Consider the following 18484-nt stretch of genomic DNA (forward strand, 5'->3'; position numbering starts at 1 on the left):
AGTTTTTTTTTTCCTAAAATTTTTAAATAACCATATTATAATTAAAATTATTTATCTATGTATATTTGTGTATAGAATATTTATGACTTTTGATATTAATAAATGTTCTACGATATATTTTACATTGTATTCTGTTCAGAATGATTCAAATATCTATATATTAAATTACAAACACATAACGTTATTATTAATAGCTACGGACTAATCTTAAATTCCAACAAAGACAATGTAATATAAAGGATACTTACTTAATGCTGTGGAAACTAATTGGAAATGAGCGTAGTCGGTGGGTCAAATAAATTAACCTAGTATGCACACGAGAACCGGTTGCAAGACAATGTAAACTGAGAAGGACTATCAAGGTAGATATGAAGATGATGCTTCACAAAGAATTTTCAATTGACAAAATCATTTTATATATTGAATTATATATCATTTTAATTTTTTTTTATTACAATCTTTTTGTTTAAAATTAAACTTTTATGAAAGATATTTTTTTTTGTTCTTGAAATGATTGTACAAATTTCGAATAAATATCATTTGATTAAATTGGTGCTTTTCATTTCAATTGAGAGATTGATAGAATTCGATGATCGTGCTATACTATCGTTGATAATCCCATTGCTTGCATATATTGTGGATTATTCAGTTCTCTCGAACAAAATATCCGTTGAACCATGGGATTTTTGACTGGAAAAGGTTTCTCTTACCTGTAGTTTGTGGGTAGGCGTCGACGTGGCACGATACTCGATACATCAGCTGCTATGAACCTACCTGTGACTTCTCCGTGGAGAATGGCGCATTACGGAAGAGTGGGGCCAAAAGGAAAGGACCGGTTTTTCTGGTTTTCAATATCTTCGACCCTCATAGCCTATTCTTGCTACCTTCACCACAGCATGCTATAAGATATGTAAGTATATATATATATATATATATATATATATATATATAAGTGTGTTGTATGTATACATTATATATTATATTTTATATCCTTTTATGTTCTCTCTCTCTGCCAAATATGGTTTTTCTATTTATTCATTTTTGTCTTAACCGAAACATAGAATGCATCAAGCCATTTTAAAATTTTTTTGTATTATATGATTGATGTTATTATAAAAAAAAATATAGTGATTGATACTGATTGTATTGTTTCTTATTTTATTTATAATTAATTTAATTTATGATTAATTGAATTATAAAAAAATTCAAAAACTTATAATGGTATTTAATAATTTTTTAAATATAAGTAATATGAATTATTTAAAAATTATATTCTCTCATATGAAAATCAAATAAAGAACATTTTTACATGTAGATTTTATATTTATATTTTTTTAATAATAAGATATCAACTATTACCAAAAAATAGAAAATTTGAAATATTTTTCTGGAAATAAAATTTGAATATATAAATTATTTTGCATTAATATTTTATTGCAAAAACATCAATAGTTTAAACAATACATATATGCATAAGAATATTTATAAAAGAATGTATTAATTATTTTTAAAATTTGCTGATTTTAGCAGCTTTTATAGTTGAATTGAATCTATTCAGGGTTTTAAATCATTAATCAAACATTCCGATTTTTTACACCGATATTTTGACGAGACATATTTAAAATTCCATTAAATGTTAAGTCTATTTTGCACCTCACTTGTAATATAGATTCAATAATAAAAATTATAAAACTCATTGACTTGCACAGTTGCCAGATATCAGGACAAGATGGCAGTCAGTAATATCAGAAAGTAACAACGTAAGTAGATATAATAGAGATAAGAGTAATAATAGAGATATGATACCCCTGTTTCTCTTCTCTCTCTAGAGAGAATAAATTATTTATGACAGTTAGGCTAGTCGTTGCATGTATCAATGGCATAAAATAGTAACGTGAGAATTAAAAAATATTTATAAATTAATATCATAAATTCATAAAATAAAATTTAACTTTTTATTAACCTTAACATCTCTAATTAAAACAGTTAATTATAAGTGAATAAATTATATTTTATAAAACAAAAATTATTACTTTGACAATATCTCTAACAAATGGAACGTATTCCCCATAAATTTTCAATGTAATTCTGAAGAATACATATGTCTATTACATATTTAATAAAATATTTATTATATTTAGAAATGAATTTGTGATTTTCAGCAATTAAAAATTTAAAAATACTTAAAAAAACCTAAAGTCCGAAAAATAACTTACATAATTTAATTATCAATAGTGAAAATAATAATAAACAGAACATCTATTATTCTGTTATTAAAAGAAAAATAATAATATAATATAATATAATATTTATTATTGAAATAATATAATAATTATTATTGAAGTGATAGTGAAGTTTTATTAAAAATGTCTTCGGTAATTACAAATTTCAAATTTGATAGAGAATTTTTATTTTTGAACTATATTTTTTTGCTTTTAGGACCAGGAAGTACTTTATAGTCCGAGTAAATGGAGCAAAAGATTCGATCAAATACAAATATTGTTAAATTATTGTAAATTTTCTAAAGAGGGTAAAATAAAATAAAAAAAATAATAAAATTATTTAAAATAGAATGAGCTGATATTTTTTTTATGAAATAAATAATAATTAATTTATTATTATAGTTACCGAAAATGCTCGTAAAACTTTAAAATGTGAACTCGATATTCCGTATGGAACAACAAAAGGAACTAAATATGATATTTATGGAACTGACTTACCTAAAGGTAAGTATGTATAAAAATAAAAATTTTAATGATTTATTTAAATATTAAAATATTGATAAGCCAAATCTATTATCACTATTAATCATTATAATTAATCGTCATATATTCATATTTGAATTTTTTTCTATTTAGATTTGTTACAATATAAACAATGAATTTTATTTAGATATTTTATTTTAAGTTAAATTTAAAAATCAATATTTTAAATATTTTTTTCAGACTCTCCTATATTCATATTTATTCATGGTGGTTATTGGCAAGAAGGTAGTAAAGATATATCTGCATATGCAGCTCCTGTCTTTGTTAATAAAGGAATTAAAGTTATAACTATTGGTTACGATTTATGTCCTAATGGTAAATTTTGTTTTCTTTTATTCCAATTTTGCTTTAGATATAAAATTAAAAACAATATTCTAAAAATATTCTAGATAATTTTCATATTTTTTATACTTTAGTTAAACTTAGGGATATAATATCGCAGATAAAAACAGCAATTGCACATATATTAAAATCTGCTTCGAGTCTCAAATGTCGGTATGATATAATTAATATTTACATGATAATTTTGTTAATATACAAATTACAAATTTCTATAAATTGGATGGATTTATATAGGAATGTTTGGGTCTCTGGCCATAGCGCTGGTGCACATTTAGCATCCAGTATTTTATACGATAAATTATGGTTAGATGAAATGACAAAACATGGATACTTATATCTATTAAAAGGTATCGTGTTAATAAGCGGTATCTTTAATTTGGAACCTCTTGTCAATACTAGTGCTAATACAGCTTTAAAACTTACAAAGTAAGTATCTGAATATTTTAATAAACTATTTATATTTCAATTTATATTAATACGCAATATATATATGTATATATATATTTCAGAAATGAAATCGACGCATACAGCTTTACCACTCTCAATACTAAGAATAATCCTTCTATCCAAGGGTTAAAAGTTATTGTAACCAATGGAGAATGTGATTCACCAGTATTTATCAATGAATCACGCGAGTGTGCTCAGGTACTCATATTATTTAAATAAGTGATAATTTACTCAATTATTTTAATATTCTATCTATTATAAAAAAAATTTACAATTTTTTTTTCTTATTTTAGAAACTTATTACAATAGTAGATAATGTTCAATATATTTTATTAAGAGAAAATATCGATCATTTTGATATCGTAGAAAATCTTACAAACGAGGAATTTATTTTGACGAAACTGATATTACGTAATATTTTCTATGATTAGAAAAGAACTTATATAGAAATAATATCGTACATATTGAACATACAAATTTATATATTGAACATCAAATAAATTTATAACAAACATTTAATGTACAAAATTTATTTAAATATTCGTAAAAAATTTATCTAGTGTAATATATTAGTATACTTATATAATGTTGATAAATTACAAATTGTCCATAAAAAAATTAGTATGTTTATTTACTGTAATCCATTGGTCATCTATCATTTATTAATTTTGCATAACAATGGTCGCGATGAATTATTTTTACTTTTTCTATGAGTCATTTGGATTGTGAAATTGATGAATTCGTTTTTGGATATTGAGAGGTACTTTCTTTTTGTTTTGTAGGTAACATTATAATTTGATTAGATTGAGAAATTTGTACAGTTGTGTTTTCTTGTTTATTTTGTGAATTTTGTATTTGATTATTAATATCTACTACCTGATCTGTGGATAAATTTGATGACAAATGTATAGTTGTTGATTTTGTATTTTGCTGCGGAGATATGACTGGATCATTTTTTAATGCAGTTATAATATTTGAATTTGTCAGTCTTACATAATTGTTTGTAATATTTTTTACATTAATTATATTTTTACCTGCTGGTATCACTAATGTTTTGTAATTACCTTTTACAATAGGAAGTACCTTAGATTCAATTTGAATAGTTGAACATTGATGAACAGCTGAATTTTCTTGTGTAAGATCTTGTGTAAGATCTATTACATCCTTAACAGTTAATGCATTTTCATTTTCATTATATTCATCTACTTTTTCTTGTATATCTTTCCATGTATCTGGAGGTTTAGCAAAAGAGCACACTCGTAACAATGGTTTTTCTTCTGTTTCTTCTTCTTTATCTTGTAATAACTTATTATCCATTGGATCTTTATTCATAATATTAGGATCATCCTCTACAACATATACACATTATATATATATATAAAATCTAAATGTTTTTGTTTATTTTTTAATGATTAATTTTCCACCAATATTATATTTGTACACTAACCTTTTGTTTCATCAATAGAAATTTCATTATTTGTTATAGTTGAAAACATTATATTAGGTAAAATATTTAAATGTGATGCCATATTAGGTGATGATGCTGCATTATTTTCTATTGATTTCAATTCAAAATTATATTTACAATTAGATATATTCTCAATATTATTAATTTTTGATTTTGAATTATCATTACTATTATTTTTTAATTCATCATTCATATTTGTTTGACATATTTCTTCTATTTTTGTGATATCTTTTTCTATCTTAGATTTTATTTTTATACATGTATTATTTTTAAATGTTTCACTTCCATCTGTACTATTTTCATCTTCTTCTGAACTAGTTTTATCCTTATCTACATCCAAATCTATATCAATTTCACTAACATCATCATCATCATTATCTTCTTCATCATCATTTTCTATACTATTCTCTTCATCCTCTTCATTCTCTAATGATGTTTTAGAGTCTTCACTTTTCATTTCTTCTTGCTTTTTTACATATGTATCAAAAACATTAGATAATTTCTTCTCACCCTCTCTTTGGTTCTGTATCAATTTTTCAGCTAACATTGGATCTTTCAATGCAGGATCATCTTCTTCATTTTCAAGAAATAAGGAAAATGTATCCCAATAATCATTGCATCGACATTGTTTCAAATATTTTCCCAAAGCAACAAATGCATCTTTTGCTATAATAATAAATGTATATGATGTAAAATATTTATATGAATTTGAAGAAAATTTTAATAACTTACCAATTTTTTTCTGTCTTTTATAATCTAAATTTAAATTATGCAATTCATTACATTTTGTAACACATCTTAAAATATCAGTATAATCTGGAAAAATTATTGCTTCTCTAAAAGCACCAATTTTTTTCAATTTATTTCTTTTTGATATTTTAGAATTAATGAAACTTGTAATAGCATGATCTACAGCAACAATTCCTGTAGTACCAAAATGCTTTGGTTGTAGATATGTTCGATCTGCATCAGGATTTGCTCCAGTATATTCACAATATTTGTTATAAAGTTCTACCATTCGATACTTATATTTTTCTAGTTTGATATAATTACTATTATTTTCATCATCAAAATTGATTTCTGATTCTTCAAGTTTTTTTATATATGCTTCACATTTTTCCATTGTTTTTAATATTACATTAATTTTCCTTTGTATAGCAGGATCCATTTCTTGTTTTTCTTCATTATCTGTATTAGTTGATATAATTTCATTGTCATTAAATACATTATTAATTGTATATGACATATTTGAACATACTGTAGTAACTACATTTAAATTATTATTTTTATTTAATTTATTTCCATCAGAAGAACGAATTTTGTTATTTAATAATAAAGATGATTTTCCTTTATAACTATTTTTCATTTCATTCATTACTTCAGCTATATATACAAACAATTTACTATCACTATTCATTATATCATTTCTTTTATCATTTAAAAAATTAATAAAAGCTTTGGAATTAGCATATTTAGGATCTAATTGCTCATAACGTCTTTTTAATTTATTAACAATAGTTTTCATATCTTCAGAACGATCTCTTTGCAAACATAAACTAATAAACATAGGAAATACATCCTGCTCCACAGAAGAAATAATTTTCTTTTCTTTTACAATCAATTTTGGTTTCAATAATGTTTTATTTTCTTGCTTTTCTTTTCTTATTTCTTTTTCTTCTTTCTTTTTTATATTACATAATTTAACATTGCTTTCTTTTTCACATATAAACATTTTTGAGCTTTTTTCAAAACAAGAAACATCATTTATTTCAGATATTTTTCTTTTTAATGTACATTCTTTCGGTTTTTCATAATTACTTGAAGAAGCTTCTATTTTTATATGAGAATCAGAATTGTTTCCTAATTTTTTAGTAATTGAATCTTGTTTATCATTACATTTATCCTAAAATAATAAAATAATGATATATAACTTTTTAAATTCTTTATTAATTGTAGTTTATAAATAATAAAAAATAAATAAATGATATCAATAAGAATTATAAAATTATAAATATTTTAAACTAATAAAAAATATAATGATTAATAATAATATAATTAACTTTAATATAACAAAATATAAATACAAACCTGTTTTATATTTTCATCATCATCAGATGAAATACATATAATTTCATCTTTCGTATTTTCCATATTTGTTCTATTATAATTTAATAAAAAAGTTGGGTCATATTACAATATATAAAATCCATCACCAAATTTGATTTATCTTGCAATTGAAAAAATAACAAAATTATTATTAATTCTATTATAATTATGTTAAACACATTTCATTATATATACATATTAATGTTTGTTTGAAAATACACATTATTATTTAATTTACTACACATTTTATTTTTACTTTAACTTAAGACTAACAATTTAATAAATTTAATATAGATAAATTTGATAAAATAGAATTATATATACAATTAATTTTAGAATTGGATTTTTAAGAAAATTTTGACTTTTAAAAAATTAGTATAACATTAAAAAGAAATTTAAAGTAGTTATAGAAATAAATAATATTCAGATACTGTATTTACAAGCAATTATTAAGTTTTAGGCACTTCACTTCGTACGTACCACCTTAATCGCGCAACTTTAAGTTTTATTCTAAATAACTGATTACAATTACTACTTGAAACAAAACTTAACAAAAAATAATAATATATATTTTACGTTCGTTTAAATAAAAAAAAAAAAGAAAACAATTAAAAAAGATTTTATAATATTAGAAAAAATAAAATATATTAAAGTGATTTAATTGACGTTACCTATAATATAACCTAAATTTATAATATTTATGAAATAACCTAAATTACGTAGTTTTTATTATTATTTGAGCAGAATTTAATATTAATTTTGGATTTAAATCTAGAGATTTTTCATAATATTGTTAAGTTGGTATTACTAGAAATTTTAAAATAATAACTAAAAATAGTAATATATTTAATTATTTTCTAATAAATAAATATTATACATAATATTTTTATTCTTAAAAGTTTAATTATAATATCTTGTTTTTATCACAAATATATCTTTTTATTTTAATTTTTCAATTATTTTTAATTAATATTAAGAGACATATCATATTATAATCATATTAGATTTTATAAATGTATGAAATATTCATCAAAATATATTATTTGAAATATAAATTTTTGAGAAATACATAGTTGGCGTTCACAATAAAAATAAAAAAAATTCGCTGGCTTACCATCATATGAAGTTATTATACTGTTATATATACTGTATTGTTTGTAGAAATTATTGGCTATTCAACCAATAGATGTGTCTTTTTTAGTCTATCAGAAAAACCAATCAGATTCTATATTTAAATACTTATATACTTCAGATTCATAATTTTAATAACGACGCGCCATCTAGAAATCTCTATATGTGTAATGATTGTGTCTTTACTTGTACAATATTGGATAATTGTAAATATGTCATTAACAAAGGTTATATATCGTACGTAGCCTTTTATATGAAGTCATAATTTTGAAATCATTTCATTAAATTCTCTATGCTTAATGTATGCTTAAACAATGTCAAAAGACATCTATCAATTTTGATAATTTCTTTATACCATGATGGGAATATTGTATGAAAAGAGGCCACTAAAACGGCCAAAATTAGGGCCGCCTGACGTTTATCCTCAAGAACCTAAACAAAAAGAAGATGAACTTACATCTACAAATGTTAAACTTGGTTTTGCTACAATGCCTCAGATGTCAGAGGAATTTGGTACCGCAAGACATTGTAATGTCACTGCTGCCAAAGTAGGAGCATATTTTAATGCAATTTTGGCAAAAAAAGAAGAACTTTCTACAATGCCAGATACAGCAAGAAAACGACAACAGATTAATCCAAAGGACAATTTCTGGCCAGTAACTGCCAGAACGAAAAATGGCATTGAAGCATGGTTCAAGGATTTGTCTGGATGTAAACCATTGATAGCTCTTGCTAAAAAAGCACCTAATTTCAACAAGAAAGAAGAAATATTCATGATGCTTTGCGAATATCAAGTACCAATGTTACGAGCAGCTTGGTTCATTAAACTTAGCTCTGCTTATACAGTAGCAGTATCAGAAGCTAAAATAAAAAAAAGACAATTACCTGATCCAACTACAGGTAAAGTCTATTAAATTATATATAAATTAATTCCATTAAAATCTAGCAAAAAAAATAGAATTCTATAAATTTTTTTAATACATTTATATATATTTATTTAATACATTTATATATATGTGAAATAACATATTTATGTATCAAAAATTATATAGATTAAAAAATAAATATATTTGATACATATTTAAAATTATAATTTTTAATTTACATTTGCTTTCATGCGATAATTTATTTATATTTTTATTATAAATATTAAAAATACATAAATATATGTGCATGTATACATATATATTTTAATAATTTATTAATATTTTAAATAATATATATTTTATATATTACATATATTATATATATTATATATTTATTTATATGTAATAATAATTTATGATTAATTATTTGTGTTTATTATATATTTCTTTAAAATAAATAAATGAACTGTTATTTATTATTTGTAACTTTTTTTTGTTTGTTTATTTAGAATGGACAGGAACACTTATTAAGTTCTTGAAAGATCAACTTTCAAAATTACAAGAATATTATCACATAAATAATCATATAACAAATAATATTAATACTAATGGTATTACAAGCAATTCTTGTAATGGGAATAATACTGGAAATAATAGTAGTAATAATAATAGTAACAATAATGTCAGTAATAATACTAATAGTAACAATGGAGTTGCCAATAATCAACCAGCTACACCAAATTCAAATAATCAAATAATAACTGGAAATGCCATAAATGAGGAGCATAAAATAGCTCTAAAACAATGGCATTATTGTGTACAATTGGCAAAATATATGTTTGAAGAGGGATTATTAGATAGACAAGAATTATTACAATGGATTTTAGAATTATTGGACAAAATTAAATCTTCTCCTTCGGAAAATGGAATTTTGAAACTTCTGTTACCATTAGCATTACAATATTTAGAAGAATTTGTACAATCTGAATTATTAGCCAGACGTTTAGCATATCTGTGTTGTCGTAAATTGGCACATATGTGTAATAATGTGGAAACTAATGCTAATCCACAAAGTCCAACCATAAATAAAAATGATGTAAATATTGGAAAAGATACTGCTAATCAAATTCAAAATCCATTAACTATTGCTTTTAATGATTATTTGTCTTGTCCACATCACAGAGATGTAATCTATAGTTTATCAACAATAATACAGGTAAGATTTATAAAATATAATAATACAAGAAAATATAATATATATTAATATATTATATTATATTATATATATTATAATATATTTAATATATTATAATCAAAGAAAAATAAATATTTTCAAATCTGAAAGTGAAAAATTTATAATAGAATATTCAATTAAATATAATATATAATAGAATATCCAATTAAAGAAAAATAGATTTAAATTCTTTAATTTTTTCTATTTTTTACTCAAATAATGTAAAAGAAATATTTTTATTTTATCAAATGTTGATAAAATAAAGTTGTGTGTTATTTATAGTTTTTGTAAAATAAATATGGTAGAATAGAAATAAAATTACATTTAATATAATAACAATATAGTAATTTATTTATAATTATAAATAAATAATTTATTTATAATTATAAATAAATAATTTATTTATAATTAATGGTAATAAACTTCTTGCCAGGTTATTACATTAGAATGTCCCACTGCATTAGTGTGGAATAGTGTTGGTGAAGGAAAAGCACCATCTGTATTAAATGGTTCTCCTTTAGATTATCTACAGTGTCCTCCTACAGCTTTACCATGTCCACCTGTAAGTGCAACTAATCCAATAATAAAGCAATTGAAAATTGCTCAAAAAAATATTCGAGCAAGATCTCAAGCTGCTGAAGGAAAATGGTCATGTGACAAATGGCAACAAAGCAGTGCTGGAATAACAACTACTAAAGTATTAGCTGCATTAGATGCTCTAGATCGGCATAGTTTTGATAGGATGGATTCTAGCAATTCTTTAGATACATTATATGCTAAAATATTTACATCACCATTGAAAGATAATGCCAATGAACGAGATACAAAAACAGAATATAATCCGCAACAAGATTCTGCTGTAGTTGAAATTTTATGTGAATGGGCAGTAAGTGCAGAAAGATGGGGAGAACATAGAGCAATGGCAGTTGCAAAATTATTGGAAAAACGACAAAGTGAAGTTACTGGAGAAACAAATGATAATGATGATAAAGATAGTATTTGTAGTAATGGAAATCCACCCGTGCTTCCGATTTTTCAGTCATTACTTATGAAATTTTTGGATATGGATGCCCCGGTACTAGATAATACAACAACTCAATCAAAAGTTCAGTTTACAAATTTGGTTCACTTATTTTCAGAATTAATTAGACATGATGTATTTTCACATGATGCATATATGTGTACACTTATTTCAAGAGGAGATCTCATACAAGGTAGTATATATATTTAATTATTGCTTTAAAAAAAATCTGTTTTAAACATTAAACAATATTAACATAAACATATAAACATAAACAAGTATACGTAAGAATAGTTACAAGGAAAATTTGAATTATCCGATTTTCATCTTATTTTTAATTATTTTCGACAAACGTTCTACAAATTTTTTTGTTGCAAATTCTAAGAATTAAAATGCTAAAAAATTATAAAAAATTGATTTTAGGTTTCATAATATTTTAAAATTTGTATTAAAATATAATATTATTTTTGTGCAATTTTATATTTGTTTTATAAATTTTTTTGTTATAAATATTTAATAAAAATACTTTTACATAATTCACGTTAAATTATTTTAATAATTATACTTTCATATTAAATTTAATATAACTATTTTTTTATATTCTTATTTTTTTTTAACTTTTTTTATAATTTATTATCAAAAATACAAATTTAATTATTTTATTTAGGTCCTGCAGCTAGCAAACCTGGAACTCCAAATAATCGAGAACCAATTGATGAAGAATGCTTATTTCCTGGAATAGAAACAAAATTGGAAGTATCAGATCATGGACGAACAATGGATTATGATGATAGTAAAATCGACGATGATTTGGATAAATTATTACAGCATATTAAAGAAGATCAACAAAATAGCATGGATGCTCCAGATAGTCCTAAAGAAGATGCACTAGCTGGACATGGAGCTCAAGAAGGATTAGATTCAAAAATACCATCAAGTCATAGTAGACATTTGTTATATACAACACATTTTCCATTACCACAAGTAATTTATATTAGTAATTAATATTTAAAATATTATAAACAATTTTATATATATATATATATAAATTAAAATGTTAATATATAAATTATCAAATGTTTTATACATATATACATCTAACTAAATATGAATTAATGATTTTTTAGTAACGAATATAATATTACTAATTTTATATTTTATTTTTAGGATGAAACATGTAGTCAACATGATTGTAATCAACGACATGTATTACTTTATGGAGTAGGTCGCGTTAGAGATGATGCTAGACATATTGTTAAAAGAATGACTAAAGAAGTATGCAAATTATTTGGAAAAAAATTTAGTATTGATGTTGCAGAAGGTGGAAAAGTAAAAAAACATTCTCGGAATGAATTTAACTTCGAGGCAATTACATTAAAGTTTCAAAATTTGAGTTATTTTGATCAACATGTAGTAACATGGCAATGTGCAACACAAGTTATAGAAATGTTGAATACTTTTGCGCTGGCTGGATCGTCTTATTTACCGGTTCAAGAACATGTAGCATTTTTATTCGATTTAATGGAATTAGCATTAAATATATATGGTTTAATAGATGTTTGCATACAAATATTAAAGGAACTTCCAGAAGTTGAAACACAGTTAGGAGTTAGAAATAGTCAGCTCGTTAGAAGTTATACTACAAGTTTAAGTTTGTATGTTGTAGGGGTATTAAGAAGATATCATTGTTGTTTGTTATGTAAGTATTAATATTATAAATAAAATTTATTATATATATATATATATTTTGTGAAATATTTAAGTAATAGACATTATATATTTAGCTTAATTATTTCAGTGTCTCCAGAACAAACGACGGCAGTATTTGATTTACTTTGTAAAGTGGTAAAACATGTATCTAATCCTAGCGATTGTAGTTCCGCTGAACGATGCGTATTGGCACATCTTTACGATTTATATTCATCTTGTTCTTTGCTGAAAACGAAACCACATGGAGTGGAAGCATTTAGTAATGCTTATCCTAAAATCCGAACAGCTCTTTATAGTACATTACAACCGACAACATCGAGTCATGTGTATAATTCGCAATTCATGGTAGACGTTTTTACTAGTCCAAGACGAGGAGGGAAAATCGAACCACAATGGGCTAGACAATTGAATGAGACACCGGCAAATCGCTATAGTTTTGTTTGCAATGCAATAGTTGCAGTTTGTAGCGAAACGGATAACGATAAATTAAACGACATCGCAATAACATGCGCAGAATTAACAGCTTGCTGTAATGCACTTAACGCTGAATGGCTTGGAGTTCTTATGGCACTTTGTTGCTCTTCAAATAGTTCTACTTTTTATATTGATGTATTAAATCAAGTTGATGTACAAGATTTAAGTATACATAATTCTTTGGCTGTATTCACATCAATTTTAATTGGTAAATTTTATATTAAATTTATATTTATTAATTTTGTTGTCTTTGTTTATAAAAAAAGTTTTTAAATATTCAACAATTTTGCATTAAATTAAATATGTAAAATAATAACAAATTAATAAAAATTAATATATTATTATAATAGACATCTTTGATGAAGTATTAAATTTATTAAAATTTTTATTAATAATTATGATAGATAATTTAAGAATAAATAATTAAAATAATTTTTTTCTGTTTACAGCAAGACATTGTTTCTCTTTAGAAGATTTTGTTGTACATATAGCATTGCCATCATTAGTTAAAGCTTGTAATGAGGGTCGTGGAGATGCAGATATGGAAGCTGAAGCTGGAGCACGTTTAACATGTCATTTACTTCTACGACTTTTTAAAACAGTTGAATGTCCTCAACCAGCACTATATTCTGTGAGCACAAGCCCTCATCCTTTACCAAATGGAAATTCCAGAGGTTACAGTATAAAATTAAGTTGTGACAGACATTTGCTGGCAGCTGCTCACAATAATATTAGAGTTGGTCCAGTTTTAGCTGTACTTAAAGCTATCTTAGTTGTCGCTGATGCAACTGCTGGTAAACAACCACCAAAGAAACCAGATGTACCAATGAATCATTCAAATAAAGCAGGAGGACCAGCAAGTGTTGGTGTTGGTGTTGGTGTGACTACAGGTGGACCAAGTGAATTATCTATTAGCCATATCTTAGGTACCAGTGATATTTTAGGAGGTGGCGATGATTTGGGACTTGATTTAGCAATATCTTCATCTAGTAGTAGTGCTGGAATGACTACAGAAAATGTAAAAGGATTGTCAGACTTTGCACAACATGTTCTTAGACAAATTTGCAGTCAAGAATGGGTACTAGAAAGATGTTTGCAAAATCCAGAAGAACTTTGTCATCCTGATATGTTGCTTGATAATATGCTGACACCTCGTCAAGCTCAACGATTACTTCATATGATTTGTTATCCTGAAACTTCTACAGATGCATTTATTGATCAAAAGACTCACATAACAAATATATTAGAAAATCTGGAACAATGGAGTTTAAGAATGTCATGGCTTGATTTGCAACTCATGTATAAACAATTTCCTCCAGGATCAAACGAACTTTCACAATGGTTAGATACTGTTGCTAAAGCTGCAATTGATGTGTTTCAATTGAATACTATGACTAGTAAATCAGACAAACGATCTGGTTCAATATGGTTAGTTGCGCCACTCGTTTCAAAATTACCAAGTGCGGTACAAGGTCGAGTTTTAAAAGTAGCGGGTCAAGTATTAGAATCTGGAAATTGGTCAAAGACAGCAACAGGTCGTGAGAGAAATAGATCAAAATCACCATCTCTATTTAATCATCAACCTTTCCTTTCATTAGTACTGACTTGCCTTAAAGGTCAAGATGATCAAAGAGAAGGTCTTCTGATGTCTCTACATTCACAATTATCGCAGTTCTTAAATATTAGTAAAGAAGAAAAAAATTTCGCTACCGAAGATCCTAAAACGAGAGAGGTATTGCAAGATGCATTGCAATTAAGATTTAGTCTCGTCGGTGGAGTTTTTGATACTATACAAAGAAATACTACTGCTACCACAGACTGGGCTATTTTATTGGTTCAGTTGGTTAGCTATGGTGTTATAGATTTAAATAATAATTCCGAATTATTTACCACTGTCATAGATATGTTAGCAACCTTAATACATTCTACACTAGTTTCTGACTCACAATCTGAAAAAGATGAAAATAAGAAACATTATCAAAATTTGATGAAAAAGTTAAAAAAGGAACTTGGTGATAGAAATTCTTCCAGTATTCGATATGTCAGACAATTGTTACCACTGCCAAAATTAACAATGGAAGTTATTACATGTGAGCCAGTTGGATGTTTAACAGACACAAAAGGCAATAAAATAGCTGGTTTTGATAGTATTGATAAGAAACAGGTAAAAAAACATAAAATAAAATATTTTGTATAGTATTTTAATAAAAAAAAAAGAAAATGATACAAACATATGTTAAATTAGGGTTTGCAAGTATGTGATTCTCAAAGAGTATCTGCATGGGAAGTGTTAGAGGGCCATAAAAATCCAGCACCTATTTCCTGGGCTTGGTTTAGAGCAGTTAAATTAGAACGTAAACCTCTTACATACCAAAATGCTCATAAACTTTTACGATATCATACACATAGTCAAATTAGACCTCCTAGTCATTATTTGGATCCACCACCATTACCTCCAGAAGATTTAGAACCAGATAAAAAAGAATCAGAACCTGGTAAAGCTGATACACCTATGAGTATTGATTCCCCTGGAAGAGTAGCAGGCAGTGTTGGTGGTAGTGGAATTGGTAATACTATTACCAATAGCAAAGGAAAAGCTATGAAGACTCGAAGACATAGAAGAAATAAAGGAGCTGCTACACCTACCACACCTGTTTCACAGCAAATTCAGGTTTTTTTTTGATTTTTTATTTCAATTTTTAATATTTTTTCAGTTTTTAATATTTTTTATATTTTATATAAAGCAACCACCAAATCAATTACAACAAATGGCATTTGGAAATCAACAAGTACCTGTCAGTCAACAACCTGGAATGTTTACTAATCAACCACCACAACATCAACAACCTTGGTATACTAATCAACAAACTCATACACCAGCTCAACAATACGGATATGGTCAACAATTACCACCAACTCCAGTTGGACCAAGATATGATAGGCCAGGCATGAACAATCAATCAAAACAAGCACTTTCTCACATGTTACGTTTACGATTACCGTCCAATCAATTAATAAACTCTCAACAACAACCAAATGCTACACCTGTTGGTGGACCAGGAGCGTTTCAAGGAATGCAGAGACAACAATTCATTAGGCAACAATTAAGAGCTCAACATGGAGCTCCTAATATTAATCCACAACAAGGAATGTTTGCTTCACAACAACAGCAACAGCAGCCACAACAACAAGGAATGTATACTGGAATGCAACAAGGTAATATAATGATTTATTTTATGTAATAAATATCTTAGAGTATATAGTTATAATATAACATATATTATAAATAATATTTTTTAGCAGGAATGAATCAAAATTATGCAGGATATGGAGGTCAACAAATGATACCACAGCAACAACAGCAACAACAACAACAGCAACAAGCACCTCAACAGGCACAACAGCAACAACAACTATTGCAGCAGCAGCAGCAGCAACAAGGTTTAATAAATCAACAACAGAATATGATGTTTACTAATCAACAACAAATAATGGGACCTCAAAGAGGACAAGAATATATACCACAACAACGTATGCAACCTGGAGCTACAAGACCACCGTACCTTCAGGTACCATTTAAGAAAAAAGTAGATATAATTTTAATAAAAATATTTTTGACAAAACATTTCGAAATTTTTTTTTTAATTTTAAAATTAAAAATTATTATTTATATTTTTTAGGCTCCAAATGTCACAATGAATACAATGGGTCCAATGGGAGGTGGAGTTCAAAATCAACCAGCACCACCATACCGACAAACTAGTGGGAAACCTGGTACTGTTGGAGTAACAGGTGTAGGCACTAGTAATGTTGGTTTACAACAAAATCAACAATTTCAACAGGTAAATTTATTATATTATTTTTTTCGTATCACATATTTGAAATATCTTAATATAGAATTGTATTATATTGAAAATTTTGATTTATTTCAATTGTTCAATATCATTTAAACAACTAAAAAAAAGCAAGTAATGAATTTTTCTATAATTAAAAAAATCAAAATTATCATCATAATTTTATTGCATTGCAAGTCTATTTATACATATAAAAAAATATAAATACAACATATACATACATGATTAAATTTAGATTAAATTTTAATAATTAGTTTTAAACTTTAACTTTTATTTAATTTTAAATAATTAGTTTTAATTATTTGAATTATTAGCAACAGGCGATAAACCAACAACGTATGAGGCAACAAATGCTTGCAATGCAACAACAACAACAAGCACAACAACAACAACAAGCACAACAACAGCAACAACAAGGTAATGCTGCTGGACAACAACCAACTCAGCAATTAGTAACGCATTTACAGCGGCACTTGAGTCAACCACCGCAACATTATCAACATCAACCGCCGCCTTATTAGGATTTAATATGTAAATAATTACGATAATTGTAAAATTTACATAAAGTGTGTAAATCTAGTTCACAAGAGTTATGTAACTTAATTTACAATGAATGTAAAGCGTGCCATGAAAAAGGCAATAAAATGGAAAGAATTTCAGAAAAGCATTAAAAACTATTTCTTTGGTTTTTATTTCTTTTTAATATTAATAGTTTATATACAAGAAACTTTTATTTATTTTTTTTAACAGTTTATTATTTATATATTTGTAAATCAAATATATTAAAATACAATTTTTTTTTTGTAAAATTGATAATAAATTTCATATCAATTTTTTAAAATTAATAATAGTAAATAATAATAGTAATAGTAATAATAATAATAATAATAATAAATAGTAATAATAATAGTAATAGTATAATATAACTTATTTGTCAAATTGGTTACAGATAAACAATAATTTAAATAAAATTTGATTATTAATATTAATAAAATTTATTATTTTATATATTTACATTAAATATTCTAAATATGAATACAAAAAATAAATTTATCTTTATTAATAT

At 25.3% G+C, this 18484-nt stretch overlaps 3 protein-coding genes across 8 annotated transcripts; 2 read left to right on the plus strand and 1 right to left on the minus strand.

The window, feature by feature from the left end:
• The first annotated feature begins 1793 nt into the window (after positions 1-1793).
• Positions 1794-4168, plus strand: LOC102680319 (kynurenine formamidase). Its single transcript, XM_006624390.2, has 8 exons — positions 1794-2375; positions 2440-2530; positions 2625-2726; positions 2946-3080; positions 3182-3260; positions 3342-3533; positions 3617-3752; positions 3848-4168. Exons 1-8 carry the CDS (start codon positions 2367-2369, stop codon positions 3983-3985), a joined length of 882 nt encoding a protein of 293 aa, XP_006624453.1. The 5' UTR covers positions 1794-2366; the 3' UTR covers positions 3986-4168.
• LOC102671507 (MATH and LRR domain-containing protein PFE0570w) lies at positions 3778-7173 on the minus strand. Its single transcript, XM_031514536.1, has 4 exons — positions 7111-7173; positions 5755-6925; positions 5002-5688; positions 3778-4903 (listed from the first exon to the last, which is right to left on the minus strand). The coding sequence occupies exons 1-4, from the start codon at positions 7171-7173 to the stop codon at positions 4269-4271; spliced, it is 2556 nt and encodes an 851-aa protein (XP_031370396.1). The 3' UTR covers positions 3778-4268.
• Positions 7174-8383: 1210 nt separating this feature from the next.
• Positions 8384-18092, plus strand: LOC102680547 (mediator of RNA polymerase II transcription subunit 12). 6 transcript variants are annotated; one of them, XM_006624391.2, is made up of 12 exons: positions 8384-9159; positions 9635-10341; positions 10793-11573; positions 12048-12364; positions 12548-13079; positions 13179-13772; positions 14014-15728; positions 15810-16235; positions 16309-16780; positions 16865-17151; positions 17245-17406; positions 17733-18092. In XM_006624391.2, exons 1-12 carry the CDS (start codon positions 8616-8618, stop codon positions 17937-17939), a joined length of 6744 nt encoding a protein of 2247 aa, XP_006624454.1. In that variant the 5' UTR covers positions 8384-8615; the 3' UTR covers positions 17940-18092. The 6 variants fall into 6 exon arrangements, with proteins under 6 accessions (XP_006624454.1, XP_006624456.1, XP_006624457.1 ...); XM_006624393.2 differs by having other exon boundaries at positions 17739-18092; XM_006624394.2 differs by having other exon boundaries at positions 16865-17133.
• Positions 18093-18484: the final 392 nt, after the last annotated feature.

The sequence above is a fragment of the Apis dorsata genome, unplaced genomic scaffold (assembly GCF_000469605.1).
Source record: "Apis dorsata unplaced genomic scaffold, Apis dorsata 1.3 scaffold_1055, whole genome shotgun sequence".
Classification (NCBI taxonomy): Eukaryota; Metazoa; Arthropoda; class Insecta; order Hymenoptera; family Apidae; genus Apis; species Apis dorsata.

What these genes read in the sequence shown, in the direction of transcription:
- LOC102680319 (XM_006624390.2), top strand. An exon ending in TGGAACTGACTTACCTAAAG is followed by an intron (nt 2,727 to 2,945) that starts GTAAGTATGTAT and finishes TATTTTTTTCAG; the next exon opens with ACTCTCCTATATTCATATTT. An exon ending in ACAGCTTTAAAACTTACAAA is followed by an intron (nt 3,534 to 3,616) that starts GTAAGTATCTGA and finishes TATATATTTCAG; the next exon opens with AAATGAAATCGACGCATACA.
- LOC102671507 (XM_031514536.1), bottom strand. Translation starts at nt 7,173, where the DNA reads ATGGAAAATACGAAAGATGAAATTATATGTATTTCATCTGATGATGAT. An exon ending in TAAAAGACAGAAAAAAATTG is followed by an intron (nt 5,689 to 5,754) that starts GTAAGTTATTAA and finishes TTATTATTATAG; the next exon opens with CAAAAGATGCATTTGTTGCT. An exon ending in TTCTATTGATGAAACAAAAG is followed by an intron (nt 4,904 to 5,001) that starts GTTAGTGTACAA and finishes TATATGTTGTAG; the next exon opens with AGGATGATCCTAATATTATG.
- LOC102680547 (XM_006624391.2), top strand. Translation starts at nt 8,616, where the DNA reads ATGATGGGAATATTGTATGAAAAGAGGCCACTAAAACGGCCAAAATTA. An exon ending in AAGAGGAGATCTCATACAAG is followed by an intron (nt 11,574 to 12,047) that starts GTAGTATATATA and finishes TATTTTATTTAG; the next exon opens with GTCCTGCAGCTAGCAAACCT. An exon ending in ATATCATTGTTGTTTGTTAT is followed by an intron (nt 13,080 to 13,178) that starts GTAAGTATTAAT and finishes TAATTATTTCAG; the next exon opens with TGTCTCCAGAACAAACGACG.